Source organism: Pelecanus crispus, chromosome 1, assembly GCF_030463565.1.
Source record: "Pelecanus crispus isolate bPelCri1 chromosome 1, bPelCri1.pri, whole genome shotgun sequence".
Lineage (NCBI taxonomy): Eukaryota > Metazoa > Chordata > Aves > Pelecaniformes > Pelecanidae > Pelecanus > Pelecanus crispus.
In genome coordinates, this window is record NC_134643.1 from 7,772,434 (window position 1) to 7,796,126 (window position 23,693).

The 23,693-nt window shown below is 44.3% G+C and overlaps 1 protein-coding gene across 1 annotated transcript in view; it reads left to right on the forward strand.

The window, feature by feature from the left end:
- Positions 1–23,693, forward strand: part of CAMK1D (calcium/calmodulin dependent protein kinase ID) — a 225,865-nt gene that overhangs the window by 180,548 nt on the left and 21,624 nt on the right. Inside the window, exons 4-6 of the mRNA XM_075716484.1 lie at positions 914–1,052; positions 7,510–7,636; positions 16,444–16,519. Of these exons, the coding sequence (XP_075572599.1) occupies positions 914–1,052; positions 7,510–7,636; positions 16,444–16,519 (342 nt within the window). The remainder of the gene's footprint in view (positions 1–913; positions 1,053–7,509; positions 7,637–16,443; positions 16,520–23,693) is intronic.

Genomic DNA, 23,693 nt, shown 5'->3' on the forward strand with positions numbered 1-23,693 from the left:
CAGAACATGTTATTTGTAGCAGGGCAGAGGAAAAGCATAATATAGTAGACATTAAATAGTGGAATGTCAAGGTTTTATTTCCTTTCCTCTTGGAGTTGTGGAATCCTTTCCCCATCTGTGTCATCTGGTGATTAATTGCCCTGATAATCTGCGCACCCTCATCAATAACTGACTGCTACTAGTGCTGGGCAGAGGCCATGCCTTGCCTAAAGAGCTTGTGGCTGCTGATAAATGAACATACGTGTATGAGTAAAGGCGGGGGGAGACCCATGAGAGCATTTAAAATTGCCAGAGATCCAGAGCCCTTTAATGAATTAACGCTCTATAGGCACTGGCAGTAACTACTGTATGCATTTCACGCGCTGGTGGGGAAAGGGGAATGGGACCATTCCTCCAGGACAAAACCCAAGCCATGGTCAGTGGAGTGAAAAGTGAACCCCAAGGGCTCATACCAGTAGGGAGCCTTACAACCTCAGTGGGCCAGCACCAGCAGGAAGGGCAGACTGAATTCTCCTATGCAAAGGTCGCTAGGGTGGGACAGTGTGGAAGCTGGTGTCTCCCCCCGGCTCTTGCTGCAGTTTCCCTCTGCAAGGGCTAGTGAGTCTTTGACCACTCTCAAATCTGTGGTGGATTTTATTGTCCATTATAGCATGACTATTTCTGGTTTAGTCCTGTTACTTCTTTTCTTTGCCCCTTGCTACTCTTCTGGTCTGTGAGGCAGAGACCAGCCCTTGGACTATGAAGAAACCAAAACCAAATGCTTGTTGGGACAGTGGGGGAGCCCCCAGAGCTCCAGACAGATGTGTGCTCGGACTGCCTGTGGCTAGCGCATGGCCTTGGCCATCCTTGAGCGAGGTAGAAAGCACGTTACAAAGCATATCGTCACACTTCTGCATCCCATCATGTTTTCCAGAGTGTCTGGGGGAGAGCTTTTCGACCGCATTGTCGAGAAAGGGTTCTACACCGAGAAGGATGCCAGCACTCTGATCCGGCAGGTCCTGGATGCCGTCTACTACCTGCACCGAATGGGCATCGTGCATAGGGACCTCAAGGTATGACCGCAGCATGACTTGCTCCTCTGGGCAGTGTTAACGAAAGTTGCATAATTATGTGAGTCTAACACATGAAAATCCAGCCTCCCCTGGGACAGGCTGTTTCAGTAAGGTTTTACCATAACAGGGAAGCTCTGAAGGCTCTGTATCCTCCCATTGTAATTGACTTTAATGAGGATTTTGCAATCAAGGCTGTTACAATGGGAGTTTTACACATATCATGTGGGGGGAAAGTCATTCAATAAGACACAAAACATTACATTAAGGCAGGAAACTCAGCTGGGATGCAAGTGTTTAGTGCTGTAAAGGATCTTGCAGATTTGCTGTGCTATATTTACTTTTACTTAATAATAATTAGTAACAATAAATAGCGTGGGAAAGTGGAATGATTTCCTATCATGCTATTGGGACTAGTGGTTTTGGAGGCACTGTTAACAGCAAGGATTCTTCTAAGGAACATTGTGTGCCAATGTGTTTTTTAGATAATTTTCCTTTCAGCTGTACTATGTTATCACATCAAAACCTCTCAGCTTTTCTGGCAAAAAAAAAACCCAAAACATTATTTCTGTATTGTTTCCTTCTTATATCTTAAACTGTCACTAAAATAAGCAGAAAGGCTTGGATTTCCTAACACACAGCTAACCCTCCCCATCTTCAGTATCTTAAATAATAAATTAGCAGAAGGCATTAGAAAAAGATACAAATGTCAAAAGAAAACTGGTTTCAGTTCCTGAGCTAGTTAATTCTATCAACATTTACTGCCAGAAATTAAGAATTCAGTGAATGAGATAACACCTCTGGTTGTGTTTTGGAGGGATGCTCCAAACAGGAGTTGCCTTGGATGTTGATGCTGTGGCCTTGAATTGTCCCCATGTAAAAACAGTGGAATTTGGCTAAATGGGTCATATTATTTAAAGGCTTAATGAACATTAATAGAGTTGAGAGTCACAAAAAAGGTTTTTTTTTTTCTTGGGTTTTTTTTTACTTCTTAAATACATTTTTTTATTTAATGTATTTTTAAATTTTTAATACAGTCTAATATTAAGCTTCATTTTTTCAATTTTTGGCAAGTCCTCTCAGCAAAGATTGTAGTACCAGCAATATGGCCTCACTGTTTTGCCTTGAGATGGATGAAAAATTGTAGCGATGAGAGATACTATTTATTTGCTTTTTATCTCCTCCAAAATTAGTGCTGATGTGAAATGCTACATGGAGTACAATAATTATTTCAAGATGTGATGCAATGAAGCTAAAACAGAGCCCGTTGCTGGTGTAACCACCAGCACCAAGGTGGACCAGTGCCCAAGACAGGCAGACATGGCCTTGTTTTGTGAAAATCTTAATACAGTCTTTTCCTTCTGCCACTCTTTGACTCCAGATGTGAATCTTTTTGCTGTGTAGGGGTTGTTCCCCTGGGACTGCAAGCTTTTCCACACCTTACTGCTGCAAGGGACTTTTCTCAGTCATGGACGCCTCTGCCAGAAGTCGGCATCCTATGATCTTTGCTCCAAAAGACAGAGTAGATTAATAGATAGTAGAAAATATTTTTTAAAGTATTTTTTGGCACATTTTTAAGGCAAAACCTTGAAGCCATTATGTGTGATGTGCACAAATAATATTTCCTCAGTGTTGTGCAGTTTAATCCTAACAGTCCCAAATAACGGGTTTTCTGTAAGGAGGCACTGGTTAGTCTTCCATCTCCTACAGTCTTCACGTGTTGCCCTCTGTTCCCATTCATTTCGGGCTCTTGTGCTGAGGTACGTAGAAATACTCTTGTATTTATTAGAGTTCCACCACCTTTCAGTACGGAAGCGTTGTTTAGTATTTTAACATAATCAGCTTTCTCTCAAGTTCAATTTGTAGGAAATAACTTCAGGCTTCTTTCTGCAGCCAGAGGTTTTGGAGGGAACAGAGCTGGCAGATCTTTAAGGACGCCTTCCATAGAGCACAAGAGCTCTCAGTCCCCAGGTGTAAGAAATCAGGCAAGGAAGGGAAGAGACCAGCATGGCTGAGTCAAGACCTGCTGGTCAAACTAAAGAGTAAGAGGGAACTGCACAGGCAGTGGAAGCAGGGACAGGCGTCCTGGGAAGAGTACAGGGAAGCTGCCCGGATGTGTAGGGAGGGGGTCAGGAAGGCCAAGGCGCAGCTGGAGCTGAATTTGGCAAGGGATGTAAAGAATAACAAGAAGGGCTTCTACAGGTGTGTCAACCAGAAAAGGAAGGTTAAAGAAAGCATACCCCCCCAATGAACAAGAATGGCGACCTACTATCAACAGACAAGGAGAAGGCTGAGGTACTCAACAACTTCTTTGCCTCGGTCTTCACCAGCAACCTCTCTCCTCACCCCTCCTGAGTTGATGGACCACAAGATGGGGACCAGGGGGGTAAAGCCCCTCCCACTGTAAGGGAAGATCAGGTTTGAGACCACCTGAGGAACCTCAATGTACACAAGTCTATGGGACCTGATGAGATGCACCACAGAGTCCTGAGGGAATTGGCTGATGTAGGTGCCAAGCCACTCTCCATGATATTTGAAAAGTCATGGCAGTCAGGTGAAGTCCCTGCTGACTGGAAGAAGGGCAGTGTTGTGCCCATTTTTAAAAAGGGAAGAAAGGAGGACCCTGGGAACTACTGACCTGTCAGCCTCACCTCTGTGCCTGGGAAGATCATGGAACAGATCCTCCTAGAAGCTATGCTAAAGCATATGGAAGACAGGGAGGTGATTTGAGACAGCCAGCATGGCTTCACCAAGGGCAAGTCCTGCCCGACCAACCTAGTGGATTTCTGTGAAGGAGTGACTGCATCAGTGGACAAAGGAAAAGCAATGGATGTCATCTACTTGGATTTCTGTAAAGCCTTCGACACAGTCCCCCACAACATCCTTCTCTCTAAATTAGGGAGATATGGATTTGATGGGTGGACTTTTTGGTGGATAAGGAATTGGCTGCATGGTCGTGTCCAGAGGGTAGTGGTCAACAGCTCGATGTCCAATTGGAGATTGGTGACAAGTGGAGTCCCTCAGGGGTCTGTACTGGGACCACTGCTGTTTAATATCTTCATCAGTGACATAGACAGTGGGATTGAGTGCACCCTCAGCAAGTTTGCAGATGACACCAAGCTGAGTGGTGCGGTTGACACACCAGGAGGATGAGATGTCATCCAAAGGGACCTGGACAAGCTGGAGAGGTGGGCCTGTGTGAACCTCATGAGGTTCAACAAGGCCAAGCGCAGGGTCCTGCACCTGGGACGGGGCAACCCCTGGTATCAATACAGGCTGGGGGATGAAGGGATTGAGAGCAGCCCTGTGGAGAAGGACTTGGGGGTACTGGTGGGTGAAAAGCTGGACATGAGCCGGCAATGTGTGCTTGCAGCCCAGAAAGCCAACGTATCCTGGGCTGCATCAAAAGAAGCGTGGCCAGCAGGTCGAGGGAGGTGATTCTGCCCCTCTGCTCTGCTCTGGTGAGACCTCACCTGCAGCACTGCGTCCGGCTCTGGGGCCCTCAGCACAAGGACATGGACCTGTTGGAGCCGGTCCAGAGGAGAGCCACAAAAATGATCCGAGGGCTGGAGCACCTCTCCTATGAGGCCAGGCTGAGAGAGTTGGGGCTGTTCAGCCTGGAGAAGAGAAGGCTGCGAGGAGACCTTATTGCGACCTTCCAGTAGTTAAAGGGGGCCTACAGGAAGCATGGGGAGAATCTTTTTAGCAAGGCCTGTTGTGACAGGACAAGGAATAATGGATTTAAACTAAAGAAGAATAGATTTAGACTGGATATAAGGAAGAAATTTTTTACAATGAGGTTGGTGAGGCACTGGCACAGGTTGCCCAGAGAGGTGGTGGAGGCCCCATCCCTGGAAACATTCAAGGCCAGGTTGGACGGGGCTGTGAGCACCCTGATCTGGTTAAAGCTGTCCCTGCTCACTGCAGGGGGGTTGGGCTGGATGGCCTCTAAAGGTCCCTTCCCACCCAAAGCATTCTGTGATTCTATGATTCTATGAGGTCTGAGTCCTCTTAATTCAGATACTCAGTTGTATAAGCTCTTAATATTCCTGTCTTTAGAATTTAAAGGAAGGCTGTAGCTCTCACTTTAAAATATATTAGTCTTATTAAAAAGCTCCTATACTAAAATATGAGATCTGGTAATTGGGAAGTGGATTCATCTACAAATTACTTTCAGAGTTTATGTAAGGACATGCTGAATTTAGATCAAACCAACCTTCTCCAGTGGTATTTTGGGGCAAACAGTGGCTCTTTTTCTTTCTTTTTGTTTGCAAGTCTTTGTCAGTACCATATCAGTTGTTAAAATGACTCATAAAATATGGTATATGAGGAACACCTGCTGTGAATTTCTGTTAGCACAAACATACCATGATGGCAAAAATAGGGCTATAATAAGGCTTTTTATGATCTTAAAATATCAAGATAAGTGCAAGTTTCGAATTGTGATCCCCCAAAATGAAACTCTGGGAAACAATCCACACTACAAAAATACAACCCTTCAAACATCTTTAACAATTATTTATTGTAATTATGTGTTATTCAGATACCAAAATAGTACTTGCTGTAGTTGGCAAAAGCAGATCTGTGCTCCAAGTCTCTAATCTAAATAACGCAGCGGCAGATAACAAGAGATGGCAGCAGATGAAGTCCAGGGAAGTCCAGGATGTACAAAAGGACTAAAAGGCTCGAGCAGCTCCTCTTGGTACAGAGCCACCTCATTAACACTTTTTGAATTAATCAGCTTGAAGAAACAGAGTTCTTTTAAATGAGTTTTAAACAAGTTTGAGTTTTAAACAAGTTTAAGTTTTAAATGGGTGGTGTTCTTGGCCTTACTAAGTATGAGTAAGTGGGGGCTTGAGGTGAGTTAGCAGAAATCATTGGGAAATTATTGTCTTTCCCTTAATACCAGCTCTACCAACCCCTCAGCAGATCAGAAATGCACTAGTAAAAATCAGGAGTAACTCCAAACAAGGGCAGACTGTGGCATAAAACTGACACACGCAGTGCCTAAAAACAGTGTCAGCATTATAACAGCCAGTTAAAGCACTGAACTTAGGAGCATCATGAGAAAGAAACATAAATGGTACAACTTCATAATTATTTTTATGGACAGAATTGTTTCCCTTTTTGCCTCAGTCCCAGCTGGCTCACAGCTGTGGATGCAGCTTGTAGATCCTCTCATGGCCATCGTGTCCCATGGATAAAGCCATCACTACCTGGCTTTATGCTGGGGCTGGGGAGCCAGAAAGTGCTCTAGCCTCCACTTGAAGCTGAACAGGGACCTCAGAGTAGGGTGGAGGCAACATCATCCCCTGGCACTTCTTCGTTCCTTCTTTCCCCAGAGCAGGAGGTTACAGCAGTGGAGGAGGGAAGACAGATGCAGGTGCTGCCAGAGTGCAATCGCTCCTCCTTACAAATCCAAGCTTGTATGTGTCCCAAGGAGTTTGATGATGTTGTGTGGCCCCAGCTGCTTCTCGCCATTTCCTGGAGCGCACAGTGGGCTGATAGACAAAATGTGTTGCACGTGGGAGGGCATTGGCACCAGCTTCTGGGCAAAAGTCTACACCAGGGTTATGTTGAAACATTGGGTATCCATCACTTGTATAGGTGAAGACCCCAAGGGCCAGGTGGTGCAATGGCACCCTGTTACGGTCAGGCTGTCAGAGTACCAGCAGATGCTGCACCTTTTTACAACCCCAGATATTGTAGGGGAAGAAGTGCGCTCTCACAGCACCTAGTGAGAGCTTTGCTGTGTAGCAGTAGCACATTCAAAACATATGGATGGAGGACTATGCTGTAGCAGATGGAGCTTGGTTGGGCTCTCCAACCCACCTGACGTCAGTATAAGTGTCACAAGGCTTTGTGGAGTGACTTTTGTTTTCTCTCAGCATAACCAATTGCTGTGCTTAGTGCTGTGGCATTTTTTCCTAATCAGCTCTAGCTAAAACATCCTTGCTGCAACTGTTAACTGTAAAGGCATTTCCTCTCTTACAACTGTTTATTTCCAGCGGAGAAGATACAAAAATTCTCTAATACCTATTGTTTTCCTTTTTCTTTTTTTAAATGCTGTATAAAAATGTTGCATTACACTACCTGGATTTACCGTATTTACCTGCCTTCAAATGAATCCTTCTGTTGTATTACTCTGCAGTGATGGTATGTTGGACCTCACAAGTAAAGGATGAGCCTTAGTTCTTATTTGGGGTGCCAAAGGAGAAGTTTGTTATCCCATGAAAGTTACTCAAAACTCAAGATGTCAGCTTCTTCCATTAGTCACCGTACAGGATTCTGGAGAGGTGCTCCATATAGGTCGTAGGAGCAACTCTCTAGGATTTAGGCGAATCAAATTATATTCATGTATGATATAACTAAGGATTGTATTAAATGCAAAGCATCAGCCAACAGATGTTGTTACTGGGCATACATACTCAAAACCCATTTTGCTTGTTCTCCTTTCTAGCCTGAGAACCTGCTTTACTACAGCCAGGATGAAGAGTCAAAAATCATGATCAGTGACTTTGGATTGTCAAAGATGGAGGGTAAAGGAGATGTGATGTCCACAGCCTGTGGGACTCCTGGCTATGTTGGTAAGAGGTTTTGTTATACTGTCCATCTGCTTTTCCCAGCTGCAGTACAGACACATAGTGAAAAGGGAATAATACTTGTTTTCCAGTGCCACTACATAGTGCACATGAGATTTTACAGATGTTCATTAGAAATAGAGATTTCAGAAGTTGCTGGTGCTTTGCCCTGTGTGCTCTTCTCCTTTGGGTCCACATCCCGCAATCCAGCTCAGGGTCTGTGGGATTCACTTTCATGATTTTAATCCTTTGCAAAATGAGTTTTCTCAAAGACACTGCTTGTAGCTAAATTAGGAGCACGTGACGAATATCCTCAAACACATTGATTCTGCAAGCACCTATAAAACCAAGAAGCTTTACCTAATGTAACATTATTTTAATCACAAAGGACAGCATTGGCCAGATTCCCCTGATAGAAGACAGTAAAATGAAAGAGCTACATTTATTCAGACATGTTCAGTCATCCTCTGTTACAACCATGTTAAATTACTGACTCCTACGTGTCAGTATGCAAAAGCTCTTTAGATCCTCGTGCCTTCCTAGGCCATATCAAATTGTTTCCTATCATTTATTCTTTGCTCTTTTGTCCATTCAGTAGTGATTGTACCAGGCTACTGATTAGCAGTGTGTTTACCAGCATCTTTTTAACAAAGTTAAAGTAACCGAATGTGAGCATTATATGGCAGGTGACAACAGGATCTGTTTGAACAAAGACTATTTAAAAGGCTCAATTCATGCATGAGATGGATGCAGCAAGCCTGTTCCCCCTACAATACCTAGCTAGTCAGCTGAGATGGTAAAATTAATCTCTGGGGTATCCATGAAATCCGTGAAACTAAAGTGACAGTGGCTTCCCCAGGGATAGATTTGTCTCACATCTTTCTGGTAGGAAAGACCTGATGTTTTCCAGCAGTCAGTGAGGCTTCTTTTGCTTTGCAGCTGCCACCTCACCTGTGTTTTCATACCTCTTATGATACCATGGTATGAGAACTCATGAGAACAGAGAACAGATGATGTCGTTACGACATAGTAATCCAGATTTGTCCCAGGAATACCATTTTCTAGACATTATCTTCCCACTGCACAGGCACACTCTATCCTGATAACATCAGGAAAAGAACAGATTTCTTTGGTTTCCCATTGTGAATCCATCAGCCCATCATTTTTTTATTTTAAGACATATGAGTCAGGATGCACTCTGTACAGCCTGAATAGCTGCCTTGTGTAATCACACCACACTGGAAATCTTCTTCCAAAGCACTAGCAGGAATTGAGCTGAGACAGCAATTTTCATAATTTTTGCTGTCAGCTGTTCTGTCTTTAACTAACATGTTTTATTTTGTTCTGAAATGGGCACTGGCTGGAATAAGTCCATGAGACGCGGGGAAGCTCAGATGATGTTTGCTGAAGCACTGATGAAAATGAGGGAGTGCGACTGCTTGGGCACTGAGTGGTCTCATATGGCCTTTCAGCACAGCCATTTGCATAAGAAAACTTGCTATTTTGGAGAGGAAACTCTCATAGCATGTGACCCAAATTGTAGTGCTTTGAGAGATGTTTGAGAGCTCTCATTACTCATGGTCTGGGCACTGATAGCTACACAAGTGCCTCCAGGCCCGTTGTTACCTTACTGAATGCAGGATTCATGGTTCAAGAGGTCACAGCCGCTTATTTCTGAAGTGCTGACAGGAGTTTTTCCCCCCTCTCACAAAGAAAAACCTCTTTAAATATTTGTTCTATTTCTTTTTTGCACCCAAGACAGCTCCTCTTTAGTGCTGCTTTTTTTTTTTTAATGTAATTGGTTGCCCAGACAACATTTTCCAAGCACAGAAGATTTTTATTGTCAGTCACTGTGGTGATGCCCACAAACGGACCTCCACGAGTGTTATACCTGATGACATGGCTTCTGCATACCTGGTCTGCAATTTGTCCACATCCAAAAGCTTTCATGCCTTCCAGCGTCACTCCAACTTGCAGCACCTGCCTAATGCCCTCAAATAAATGTAAGAGTCCTTCCTCCTAATGGCACAACATGAATACGTGTCCTCATCTGGATTGGGGCAGACAACAGGCCACAGTGCTGGACCATGAAGTCCTCTCTGCCAACTCTTTCTCTTTTTTTTTTTTTTCCCATCCATTTTGCCTAGTGTTGAAGTAACACTAGGGATCCATCACTCACAACTCAATTCCTGGCACTTTTCTTTAAAGATATGTAGAACATCCCATTTGCTAAGATATTATGAGGAATTAAGTATTTTTGTCAGTTTAACCACTTTGCTTTTTAATTCCTGGAAAAAAAAGGCACCTATCACATGCCAAATGCACCAGTGCTCAGTTAAGAAGTCATTAACATCTGCTACTATTTATACTTCTTTACCTCCAGAAATGGATCCAAGTTGGATCCTGCTGTGCAAAGTGCTGGACAAGCTTCTGACTTGGTAGCAGACCTGATCTTAACTCAGGTCTGCTGCTCTTTGCAAGCATTTGCAAGTGTGCAAGGCCCCCTGTCATTTCTATCTAATTTCCTGGATTAGGATATACTTTCAACTCTCTGTGTTTCAGTTTTTAACTCAACTTTTCTTAGTTTCAGGTCCAAAGAATAGTGGTACCCGAGACACTAAATTCCTGTTTATGTGGTTCAGAAATTCATCAAATAAGTGAGGGTGTAATTATAATTAATCTTCCTAATAAATACCAGTTTTCTTTCTGAAAATCAAAGGTTACTTATCAAATTAGAGTATATCTAAAATGTGCATAACCAGTAGTGCATTAGCACATTAGCTTTTAAGGCTCTACCTTACAGATTAAATTACTGCCAACAGTTCAAAGAGCTCATTCTTTCAGGAGCCTTGTCAGAGATTTTGGTCCTATGGTGAAAAGATGACAGTTAGGATAATTTAACCCAATTAGACTTAGTTGAGGCACTTTTGTTAAGATGCAAATCTAAATGTTTACTTACTGAAGAGGAGGTCTGATAATGCAACCTCTTCTAATGAAAAGGTCTTACATTTTCTTATCTGCATAGGACTCATCTCTCTCCGTTTCTTATGCAGGGGGTCTAGGTGATGAGCTGGGACTAGACACCCAACTTTTAGATAGCACCTAAATTGGGTAAGATGAGGCAGCTTGTGTGGCTCATTTAATTGCAGATTAGGTGTGTGGACTGGCTTGCATGGATCCTACCCCATCTTCTAGACTAGAGAAGAAGTGGAGTAATCAAAACCCTGAGAGATCTTGTGATCATGGGCAAGATCTGTATAAGCCATTAGCAATCTGTCATGGGCTGCTTGGCTTGAGACTGTTCATAAGAACTTGATTTTGATGAAGGAGGTGTTCAAAACTGCCTGAAAATGAGTCATCCTTGAGGTGTGTCAAGTTGGGCACTCACCAGGAGGTGACTCCAGTCACTCAGCAAATTCCTCTAAAGAGATTTTGGCTGTTTGGGAATTAGGTCTCACTGACTGAATTTCTATTAGAGCTGGTCTCTCAAAAGCTTTGGTTACTTCTGCAGATGGGACTTAGACTCATGAGATGCTTATGAGCACTGAAAAGTTAGGAAAAAATGTTAGAAAGGCTGTCTCAGGCAATCTGATCTCCTTTTGCAGAAATGCTGAATTATGAACTGTGTTTGTGGCTGGCTAATCTTAATCCTACTGAGATTTAAAATTCTTGCTCTGAGTCCCAGCCCAACTTCAAGTAAAATTTTCTTGTATTTCCCTGTCATAGGGATTGGGCTGGACCCTGGATGTGTGGTTGGTCCCTGTACACCCCACCTCATTCACTGTTTTTATTCTTTGTAGTGCTTTTATGAAAGGTCATTTCACACCTTTCAGCTCTGTCAGAAATCCAGTAGCAATTTCAGATCATATCAAAGCCATGTGTTTCTCTTAGCCCTGCACAAGACCGAAGCATTTAAGTTAAGCAATAGATTTCCGTGTTGAATTTTGACTTATTTGGTATCCTTTGAGTCAAAGGTTTGAAAATACTCAATTAGCCTTTGGAATACCCTTATTAGCAAAAAGCAACTTCAGGAGTTGTTTAGGCAGTAACATGAGTAATAAAGTAAAAATAAAGCATGAGAACTGCTCTCACCAGTGTTTGCTCAGGCATAAGCTTGTGACAGTGCAATTGCTCAGCTCCATTGCCGTATCCTGAAACGGGGTTTGCTTGCATATGGTTGGAGCTGCATTATGTTCCATGACAGCTATCTAAATCTGACTCAGTAACATGAAATAGGAACAACAGCAGCACAAGAAGCCAGCAACACTGCACCAAAACCCTGCTGTCCTTTGGAAACAGCTACAAACTGCCACGTCTTGGCCAACCAGAACAAGATGAGCACTGGAGGACTGTGTGAAAGCAGGAAAGAAGTTGTTTTAATGCCAGGAGTCAGTGGAAGAGGGACTCTGGTCTTGTGGTGAAGCTGCTCCATGTGCCTCTTAGCCTGTTTGCACCATGAGGAAGATGCTTTATATAGCAGCAGGGGAGCTCACACTGCTCTTGCATTGTCTTTGGCTTTAGGAGAGGGGCTGTGTTGGTCCTTTGTGCATCCAACCATCTTCTCAGTGGTGCAGGGTTGATCGTCTCTGTCCATCTTCTTGAGGTGGTACTTTCGAGTCCTAAGCAACAGGGCTGGCACCATCTGTCTTTGGTGTCCCTTACAAACTCTGTCCATTACTCACCTTTCCTCTCAGATTTCATGGCTGCCTTGTACCTGTGCAGCCCATTCACATTCCCCTTCTTTACTTGCAGGACCTGCCTACATGATGGAGACTGGCACTAAAATAGTTAACAGCTGAACTACTAGTCCTGGCTTGCACCAGGCCAATTTGCTGGGCCAGTTGAGCTATGTCCCTGCCCAGTGTAAGCAGGTCCGTGGTTATTTTAACCCTATTTAGATCCTTTTATTCCTCCCACATTTACGGCAGCCTGCTGATTTGTCACTCCTATGGGGATCTTCAAAACCATCGCCCTTTGTTCAAATGTCCCATTGCTTCTGGCATGCAGCTTGTGGGAAGCCATATAAACCACAGAAAATAGCATTAGACTGAGTTCTTGTGAGACAGCAAAATCTGCTGGGAGTAGCACCATCATGGGAGTGAAGAATTGCTTTTAAGTATGAGGCTGGTATGAAGAACAGGCACCCTCATGACTTGCACAGTTTGCTCAACAGGCTTAAAGTATCAGAGCAATCTCCATCACTTGAGCTCTTTGCAAGAACATGGATAGCTGGTTTTGGCATCCAGCAGCTGCATTTTTAGGGAGCTTGTGAGCATAGCTGTGCTCACTGGGGGTAATGGCGTAGTGCTCTGAAAGGTTTCCAAATGTTCCTGTTCTGTGTCTTCTTTTAAAACCTCCATTTGAAACAAGCCTTGTAATCTTTTCTCTTATAAAAAGTAAAACATAACTAAACATCAACAAAAAAAAACCACAACACCTCTAACTGTAAAACAGCAGATGTCCTGCAAGTGAAGTGCCCTGGGAAGCACATCTTCATGTACCTGCAGGTGGGATGAGGCCCTGGGATGACTACCCAACGTTTTACCTGCCACATGTTGCTGGTAGCAATGCTGATCTGGCCTGAAACACAGTTCCTGGATGTGAAGCACCCACAGGGCAATGTACTGGGGAAGGGTCCAGGTTTGCTTCGTTGACTTCCCCATCTCTGGATGACTGCTGCATTTGAGCCCACAGTGATTCCCTGGGGAGGTGTGATACTGGCAGCTCAGCTGGCATTTCCCCAGCACCAGAAAAGGCAGCTTTGACTTTCCCATTCTCCTTATTGCTGTTTTGTCTCTTCAGTCATCTGTGTTGATCCTTTAATGCCATCAGCTCTTGGATTTTTTTCATTGCGTCTCCTGCTTTTGCCTCTTGGCACTGATCTACCATCATTCTGAGAGCTCCTCTGACTTGTTTTTCAGCTCATTAGATATTTCCATCTTTTCCATATATCAGAGACTGATGATGCTTAGCTATGTTCTTCTGCTCCTGTTGCATGTCTGCTCTTTTGAACAAAAACCAAAAGCAGCCATTTGGCTTTAAAATAATTATTTAAACCTCCTGCCTTTCTTCATTAAACTTTACCAAAGGGGAGGTAATAACCTCACATTTGCTTTGGGCTTGATTCTGTGGTCTTCTTACTTGCCTCACAGCCACCATCTGCAGCACCAACTGTCTGTTATCTGTGTTCCTCACTCCTTTAAAACAGAGAGAAATGCCCCAACACAGCTTTGATGTTTTAACAGAGAGAATCTTTATATAGTTCACATCCCCTTGTCTCAGATTTGTTTTCTGTTATGTTAATGTGGCATATCTGTATAATGTCAGGAGCTCACTAGGATCTGTGGTGCTCAGGATCCATTTGCATAATATTTTCTTTGGGGGATATAAGATGTATAATGTTTACCAGTCTTGAAAATTATGCAAACAGGAGCAGACAGTCAAAGGTAGAAGGGAGATGCGAATAAAATACTGGGAATTTGGAAGGACTGGAGACTTGGAAGACATCTAATCACCTAAGGACAGGGGAAAATAAACTCCCTTCTTCAGTATATTTTGTCACAAAATCTAGTCACAAGAGGTGGGACAAAAAAGGAAATGGTGTCTCACAAACCCTACTTGATGCACATTTTGAAAGAAGATTCTTTTTAGAGGAAAACTTGGAAGCAAGTTTTGCTGAATCAGGAGAGAGTCAGGTTAAGGGACACAAGTGTTGTCTGGGAAGGTTGTCTTGAGCAACTTTGAGGTACAACTGGTTTATACAAGAAAAATGTAAATTTGCCATATTCTGCAAACTCGCCAGGTGATCTAGGAGGCGGTGGCAGGCCAAATAGACTGGCTCTCCAGTGCTTTATTCTTTTATCCCAGGCTGTTCTTCAAATTCACCCCCACCAGACTGTCTAGCACCAACCTGACACACAGACCCTGACCCAGCTCTTGAGAAAGGATTTACCTTTTGGGCACCAGCTGAAGATGCCTTTTATATTTCCACAGCTCTGTCCCTATTGTAATACAAACATTTTCACCTTTATCTTGATAGACTACAGCACTGTGCCCATGTCCTAGAAGGAGTCAGGGGCTTCTCAGGAACTGGGGTGCAGGTTTCTGCCAAGAACCTGGGGCCAAATTAAGAGTCATTCATGCTAAGTAGAATGGAAAGAAAATTCATTTGGCACATAGTGGGTGTTGGACTATTCACACGTTGCAACAGTGTATTAGGAATAACGATATATGAACAGAACCACCATTTTAATTTCTTATACATGCAGTGGTCCCAGTTTGCTGAATGACTTGAAGACTGGGGTAATATTTACCCTGTGCTGCAGATTGGGGCATATCCCAGTATTCAAGAGTATTCATAATCTGGCTGCCAGCTATATTTTTACCCACATTCCCCTGGATTTTCTTCCTTTTTACAGTGTCTCCCCAGTGGGACTTGACCCTTTCCATCATTCTGCTCCTTGTAGAAATGCAACCTGGATGCCCTCATCTTCCCTTCAAACCATTCTATAAGCCCGCGTGCCCAAGCACCAGAAAGTCTTTTCTGTTTCTCATTATTGCTTCTTATTCCCTTCCTTGCTGGCAGTTTTGACCTTAGTTTTGTTGACTTGTCTAGCTTAAGAAGATAACTCTTTGAAGAGTCCTTACCAATACACCAAAGCGCCTGTAGCAACTAAATGAGAGGCTCAAGTTTTAGTACATTTATGTGTTTCACAAATTTTTTGCTATTCTTCAAGTAACTAACTGATGTTGGTAAGACTCCTAGCAAAGGAAGGTGTAACCCCAAAGAAATATTTTTTCTGGAAATTGGCCCTTCATGATTCTTTTGCAGCATTTGTACTCCAAAGTACACAGAGGAAATACTGTCCTTTTTAAAACCCAGTGTGGCAAGTCTGCTTTAGGAATGCCACAAGCAGTGATTTCTTGCATTATTGTGGACATTTTGCTTTGAAAAAAGCAAAAGCTTCTTTACATGAAAAAGATTAGAGTCACAGGGTTTTAAAATTCAGGTTTAAGCATTTGCACTGAAAGGTCCCAACAGGGAAAACATAATACTCCAGGCTCACAAACAAAAAATGCACCTTTTTAACTCTCACTGGTGTAAGAAAGGAAAGCAGGCCCACACAGAGTTTCAATAAATGCCCAGGCTCTCACTTCTTGCAAAATTCAGACTATGGTGGAGGAAAGCTGTAGAGGCAGAAGGCTCAGTTCCTTTGTGCTTGTGTCCAATTCCTGCTATTTTTCATTTCTCCTTCCGAGGTGTCTGTGTTCCCAGAGGCAGAAGGACAAATGACTCCCTCTGACTGCCATCCAACAGGCTTTGGAAGGCAGCTGTTGGGAGGTATGGTGACAGCTCTCCTTCCTCTCCTGCAGACATAACTTATCACCTCCCTGACATGCTGCACTTCCTGAGTTGCCTCTTGAAATCCCCGGTTTGGCAGCGTGATGCGGTGGACCTGCGAGGCTGTCAGGATGAATGTGCATCTCAGGAACAGTGCAAAGCTTGGCCTCATTTTCCTCCAAGTCTCCTAAAGTTCCTCTGACAGAGAGGTGATGGCCCTCTGCCTCACTCATTTTTCTGTGCTTGGTTTTGTTTTCTGTCTTTGGAGTCAGAAAATAGGGAATTTGCTCCACTTTAGGAGTCATCCTTTGTGAGAATATGAGCTTCAAAACATCAGGATATTTGCACATGCAAGGGCTGTGTGGAGGGCAACACGAGGGCTCAGGGAACTTCAAGTTTCAGGGTCCTACCTCTTGGCCACATTCAAATGTTTGGTCTTGTAACGTGTGCTCATTTGGCTTTTTGTTTTCAGCTCCTGAAGTTCTGGCCCAGAAACCCTACAGCAAAGCCGTGGACTGCTGGTCTATTGGGGTCATCGCATACATCCTGTGAGTATCTGTTGGGTTTTCAGTCACAAGAGTTGGGACCTGCAACATTCTCTCCCACCATGTAGTTATGCATTTCATCTGGTCCAAGAAAGTTCATCTCTGACACTTGTGACCCAGGATAACATGAACCCTGGACACCTCCCAGTTGCATAAAGGCTGAAATTTGGGCAGAAGTGGTAGGAAATGAATGAGGAGCCTTCAAAAGCAAAAATCCTTGTTCCCGCCTGAGCTACACTGTGTGCAATAGTATGGGCTTCTCCAGGTTGTGACGTTAGTGAAGCTATTCCCTCCCCTGCTCAGGTTAGCTTTGACAAGAAACAAATTTGGCCATGTCCACAGAGCACAGCATTATGCTCACAGGCGTATCCTGAAGGGCCGCCTCTCTCAGGGCATCACTGTAATGATTTTTGTTCCCTGGGGCAGGCACAGAGGGAGATAAGGGGGGAAGAGCTTTTCATGTACTGCAGTGAATTATTCTCATCAAAACATAATGCAAAGTCTTGAGATTTTTACTGAAAATGAGGGATCATTTTCCTTAACAGATCGAACCATCAGGTCTCATAGGAGAGGGTGAGCTGATTTGTGCCCTGTCAGTTCTGTCACTCTTCTATCAAGCCATTAAGCATCTCCATTCTTGGCTGACATTTGCTCCTCTAGTGGGGCTAATCGCTGCTCAAGGGAGTCGGGATTCATTGCTTGAGAAAGCTACAGGACCAGGACTTTTGTGCATTCTCCAAAGTGGTGGATAGATCTCAGAAATCATATGTTTATGGAGATTTAGTGCCTGTTCTCATTCAGTACCTGTCCTTGAGGTCAGACTAGGTTGCTAAGGTCTTTATCCAGTTGGGTCTTGAAATCCTCTGAAGGTGGAGACTGCTCAAGATCTGTGGGCAACCTGTTCTACTGCTTAACTGTCCTCATGGGGAAAAGGTTTTTCCTTATATCCAGACTTGTCTCCATGAAAGGGGCAGCCAGTACTCTAGATGTGGGTGCACCTTCAGTGCTTGAGCCATGGAAGTAGGTAAGCCAACTCCTGTCCCAGTGACAATGTTTGGAAGGCTTGGAGAGGTGTCCTGGCAACTGTGGTCACAGGTATGCCCTGGTGCCAGGGGTCCTTAGTGCTGTCCAGAGAAGGGCATCCATAACATTTCTGGGTACCATCATCTGAATCCAGCTCTGTCTTCATGAGCATATGAAATCGCTGTTAATATTTGGAATGAGAAGGAAATGCAGAACTTGTTGTCTGTGAACCTGTAGGAAGACTCCCTCTAGCTTAGGGGCCTGTCATGATGGGGTGGTCTGTGCTCAGGGCTCGGGTCTGTGACTCCATGCACATCATTCAAATAACAGTTGCATAGGTTGCATCTGCACAGCGTAGCAGACTTTGAAGCAAGAGCTATTCATGTGGGTCTTTGAGAGGAGGTCAGGCTTTTGCCATGGGCTGACCCAGGCTGACCCAGGCTGACCACGCAGAGCACAAGAAGCCTGTTCGTTTTGTGCAAGAGAGCACAGAGCTGCTGTGTAGCTGTTGACTGCTGCAGAAACAGATGTCTTTTCATGCCAGCATTACCAGTGCTTTCCCTTTTTTTTTTTAATTTTTCCCTTTTACACAACTGTCACAGTTATACAAGACTGAAGGAAAAAGCAGCTCCAATGAGGCGCAGCATTAAAGCATTCCTATTTTGTTCCCTTTCTCCTTATGCAAACATTTCATAGCTTGTCAACATGAATAACTTTTTGATGGTGTAGTAGAACTATTTTTGCCAGGACAAACCTCATTGCTGTATTATCCACTCTGTGCAATGTTCATTCTTTACATTTTCATTTAGTCTTGAGCATAAGTTATATGCTACCCAAAACAGCTTTTTTATATTAAGATAGTATAGGAAGGCTTTATTTATTTGCATGTATGTTTATTTATTTAAAACAAAGTCCTGCCTAAAAACATCAGCTTTATGACTGGCTTTCCAATCTACATGAATATTTGAAAGCTTGTTGAGTACAAAACTTTGCAGGGGGATGGATTTATCTTGGAGCAACCATCAATAGCAGGATGCAAAAAGCTTTTGCATAACAAAGCAAAAATCAACAGTGCTGATTCTGACTTTGTGGAAAAGCCCAGTGGGACATGCTACAGCAGTGAGGAAGACAGCAGACATGCCAAAATACCTCGGAGGCTGCTTCACACATCACTCCCTAGTGCTCTTTTAGACGAGGATGGTGTGTGCTGACCCAAACTCACCGTTTTACACAAGCAAACCTGAGCATGGAAGGCCTAGGGGTTGGGTTCATTGATGTTTTCGGTCCTTGCCAGCCATGGCAGGACAATCAGGTAGAGTCTTTTCTGTTGCTTTTGTAGTACTTTGATGAGTGCCAGCTTCAGAGAGCGGGAGGAAGGTGGATGCAGGTAGAAGACAGCAGTAGGTTCAGTTTATTGTCAAATACCCACCATGAAAATATGTGTCCATCTGGCAGCCCACAGGAGGGCTGTGGACTGTTGCATCCGAGTTGCCTGGAGATAAACTTGGCTCTGCTTTCCTCCAAGTTTAAAGTCCCATTCAACCATAGCTCATGCACCACAGGTCTTTTTTGCTGGAAGACCTGTTGTTATTTCACTTGTTGCTTTTATGTGTCTTGCGAAGGAATACAAGTGAGACAGTGCTAAGTAATGTGTCCTCCACACCCAGTTTACGAACACATCTTCAATAGGTGAAAGGTTTCAATCTCATCCATAATCCTTCCCCCTTCCTAAGCAAGGCTGCTCCTTCTGCAAGGTTCAGCTCAGTGGTTTCCTGCTCTGTTTTCCAAATCAGTGTGTGCTGGGCTTGTCAAGCAAGGCATACACACTCCTCAAATCTAAATTCCCCATTTGCTGTATGGGGAATTCCCAACCCTGAAGGCTTAAATCAGTTTAGTAAGAATGAGTCCCTATGAATTCCTGTTTGCAGGACAAGGAAACCTTTCAGGATTTCTGTGCTTCATGTAATGAGGACTTGATTTGTATTATGTACAGTCAAAATGAATGGCAACAATGCGTTGCCATAGAAGGAGCACGGTAATGTGTTTGCCCGACTGTTACTGCTTGGGTGGGATTGGGTCTGAGATCAAACCACCTCCTTGAATATTTCTGCATGTGAGCTACATCCTTCAGCTCCTGTTACAGTCAGCAGCGCGCCACGGCTCACTTTGGTTACCCTAACGTAGGTGCTTAGTGCTGTTTCAGTCACATACAGCGTCCCGCCTGGTCTCAAGCTGTGGCTGCGGGACAGTCCAGCCCCCCGTAGCCCCATGGCTACCTGCCAGCTGGGGACAGGCGTCCTGTGCACTTGACAGCTTCTCCAGCAGCACAGGGCTCTACGTGTGGGCACCTCAACCCAGCCTGGGTCAATGCAAGCAGTCATTTCGGTGGGATGTGCTGTTCAGTTGCCTAAACTTACGCTTTTACTACCACACTGGGGTGTCCGGGACAGCCATGTGGATTTGGCAAGTGTAACACACTGCGGAGACCTTCCTTCTGGAGTGGCAGATGGAGGCCAAGCGGGAGACCATGGACCGTGTCAAATAGCACCAGATGCCCACGCTGAAGCTACTGGATCACACCCTGCTCCATACTCAGCCTTCACAGTATGGTTTCATCTGCTTTATGGTACATTTGCATCACTCTCCAGTCTTGATTGACTCCATCTCTGTTGACTGCAATGGGAGCTTAGAAACCCAGCCTACATATTACGTGTTCTAATCTTGAACTGGGTCTCATCCTCGCTTCCAGGAATAGCCAGAAACTGCAGGCATCGCCTCATAAAAAACTGGATGTCAGGGGTACAGTAAAGACAGAGAGGAAGAGGGGTCCTTCCCTAAGCTGGAAGGAAGTAGCCCTGCTAAAGTGTCTGATACCACCAGTGATGGGCACAGGTTTAACATCTAGGTTTGCTGTCTCAGCAGCGCCACACCGCCGGAGGTAGCAGAGCCCGCGTGCTCACAGTGTGGCACGGCGCTGAGATGCCACAAGCACCAGCAGCATAGCCACCCTGCTGCAATGCTGGTAGTTAATCCTGTCCTGAGCAGGAGTTATTAATTCCAATATGTCACCACACCCATCCAGATATGCCATTTCCAGCTCCGCAGTCAGCACAGTTGGAGCTACTTGCACATGCCCCAACCAGTCAGAGACGTATTTATGCATAGGGCAATCCAAGCACATCATCCTGTATCACCTCCCCACCTCTCCCACGAATCCTCACAGCCACTCTGAACAGACCATTGTCATTTAAGAAGACGGAAACTCAGGGGAATCCAACACAGAAGCAAGGCATAAATTAAAGATGCTTTGAGCTATTATTACGGCAAGTGGTTTGAGTGCCCCAGACACAACTCAGTCTCACATGAGAGCCTTTAGTTTATGACACTGGAAGAATAAACTGTTTCTGGGGCACCAACACTCTAGACAAATATTCACTTCTATGATATGCAAGGTGAAGGATGTCTTAGGAAAGAACACCTTTGTTTCAGTGCCAGTCTCTAATGCTTCTCGTTAATGCCAGCCAGACTGCAGAGGCTGCACCAGTGGAGTTTTTATCAAAACCTGGTTTGCATGAGAAGTCATTATTCACACAAACTAATTTTAGTAGCCTGAAATTTCCTGTTATTCCAGTTGCAAAATTTCTCAATTTGAAACAGTCTCACTGTTGGGCTCAGCTTTCTGCTTATCACAAGGTAGTTTTGGTACATGTTCAGCTTAAAAACATAAAGCATAACAAGAGCAAGAGACTTCACTGGATTCCCAGCAGCTGGATTATGGACCTGTCTGGGTCACATGAGAGGTTACAAAAGCTTAGGGAGCTGAAATACCGATTGCATGCATACCTGATCTAACAAAGATCAAGTTAATATATGTAAAAGTTAGAAGATCATGTTCAAAGCTGGAGAAGCACCCGGGGCCACAGAATGCTCTGCCTCAGCCCCTGGTTATTCATCCTCAACACCTCCTGTCTCTTCTGCACTAGGCTGAACACATTTTGCACTGAATTTTCTTCTGTTTCTGTTCACTGGTAGGACAAGAGAATTACTGGTTTGTTACTGTTATTTATAAACAATGAGTATCGGGAGATAAATCTTCGATCATACTTTCCTGTACTTCTTTGCTGCTGAGTTGCTTTTGATTTTCAAGTAGATGTGCATGAAATCCTCAATGCTGTTTGTATGGAAGGATTAAGCAGGGACAGTACAAAGAATATTATTCCAGAAAAAGTTTCCACCATCGTCCTGGAGTCATGCGTTGGGAGCAGCTGGTCAGGCATCTTGCCTGCTCGGCATCTCACACAGCCTAAGCAAGAAAGTGAGGAATAACTTACTTGTTCAGTACTGGAAGGAGAATTAGTGGTGGCAAAATGTACACAGGCATGTTGGATTGTTCAGGATATCACAGTTAAGCACTGGGAAAACAACCCCAAATGATTGCTCCTCATTGTTTGCTTCTTAATTTATTTTTTATTCCCCATGTAATATGTCCTTGTCCACAGTTTCATGAGGGCACCAGTGTCAGCCAGTGTGAGGGTCTGTTCCTAAAATAAGCAGAAATACATGCGTTTATCCCTATAAATAGTACTTGGACAACTTTCCACACCACACATCTCGGGTCTTTAAGCATTTACTGAATTCTTTCCTCTAATCTCACTATAAAATCGTTTGTAAAACTAACCCCGGTGCTTCTTGTGTTGCAGGTTGTTTACACTGACCATGCAAACAGGTTATTTTGCCTTTAGTATCACCCCCAATATGTAACAGGAGCTTGCAGGGGTTTGCTTTCTCTGCCTGGTGAGGAGAAGGCGTTCCCGGTATTACTCTTGTGCTTTCCTGATGGCTTCTAGAAATGACTTCCAGCAATATCTTTCTTTTGTACATCCACCTGTGTTTTTCTTATCTGCATCCTATTCTTTTTAAGGCCAGACTGGGAATAGGAGGTTAAGGGAAAATCTGTTGCTGATGTGATAAGGTTGCTAAATAATTCTGAAAAGCTTTTATTTGGTGAAACTGCGAGAAAATGATGACAACTAATAGCTGCCTGAAGCTCCCCCGGGACAATGAAGGATTTTTTCACATTGAAGACAGAGGGGTTATTTTTGTATTTCTGCATATCTAAAGAAAAGCAGCAGAACCCCTGATAGTGAGGTCATTTTTTTCACACAGAAATGTCCCAGCAGATGGAAATGAAGTCGGTGGGATTTTGATTCTGTAAGAATTAAATAAAAACTTATTATGGACTTTGGAAGGTAGCCCAGTTGCTGGAAGTCCAGCAAGATTTCCTCCAGCCATAAATTGCATGATAGGCTAATTTACTGGGGCTTTCCTATCCATTACTGCAAAGCCAGTAACATTAAAACATTAAAGTAAGTAACACTAAAACTTCTATGTCTTTCTAATCTCTGATTTTAAGGGAAAGGACAGCAAGATCGCCTGTATTTTGTCTCCCAACCCTTCCCTGTGCCAGGATGCCCTGGTGTTCCCCTCCCACACGCCACCTCCTCTGTCCTAAGGAGCTTGCTCCCTTCTCACATGCTTTCTGGTGTAGGTCCTCAGTGATTTGCCTCCTGGAGGAACATCCTTGGGTCCCCCTATGCAGGAGGCTCACCCCCATCCCTGGCCAGGACCAGCCCTTGCCCTGCACTCAGCCTGCTCTCAGGCAGGGGGCTGGTTTGGAGGGATGTCCCTGCCCATGACCTGTAGTGAAGACTAACACTTCTCAAGCTCTCACCAGCAACAGAAAAGCAGTGCCAAAGGAGTCTGTTTTCTGCCCTGTGCCCAGCTTCCAGTAGCTCTGGCATCCTCCTGCGTGACGCTGACTCCTCGTGCAGCCCTTCCACCATGCACCCCTGCGATGGGCTGCGCAGAGGTACCTCCCAGACAGAGGTAGATACCCCAGACGTGTGTAGATACGCAAACCGTGCAGAGGAGCAGGGGAAGAGCTGGATGTTTGTAGGAAAGGGATTGAAAGGCTCTGGAGACGCTGGGGCTCTTGCTGGGGTTCATGTCTCTCTGCTCCCTGCCTTGCACGGTTATAGCCCTCCAGATCTGTGCTGCTCAGCAGTTTGCTCCTACCTTTTGCTGCCATGAGCACGTATAAATCACAACAGCCCTAACTTGTGCTCTTGTACCTTTGCCAAGGTAATTAGTACAG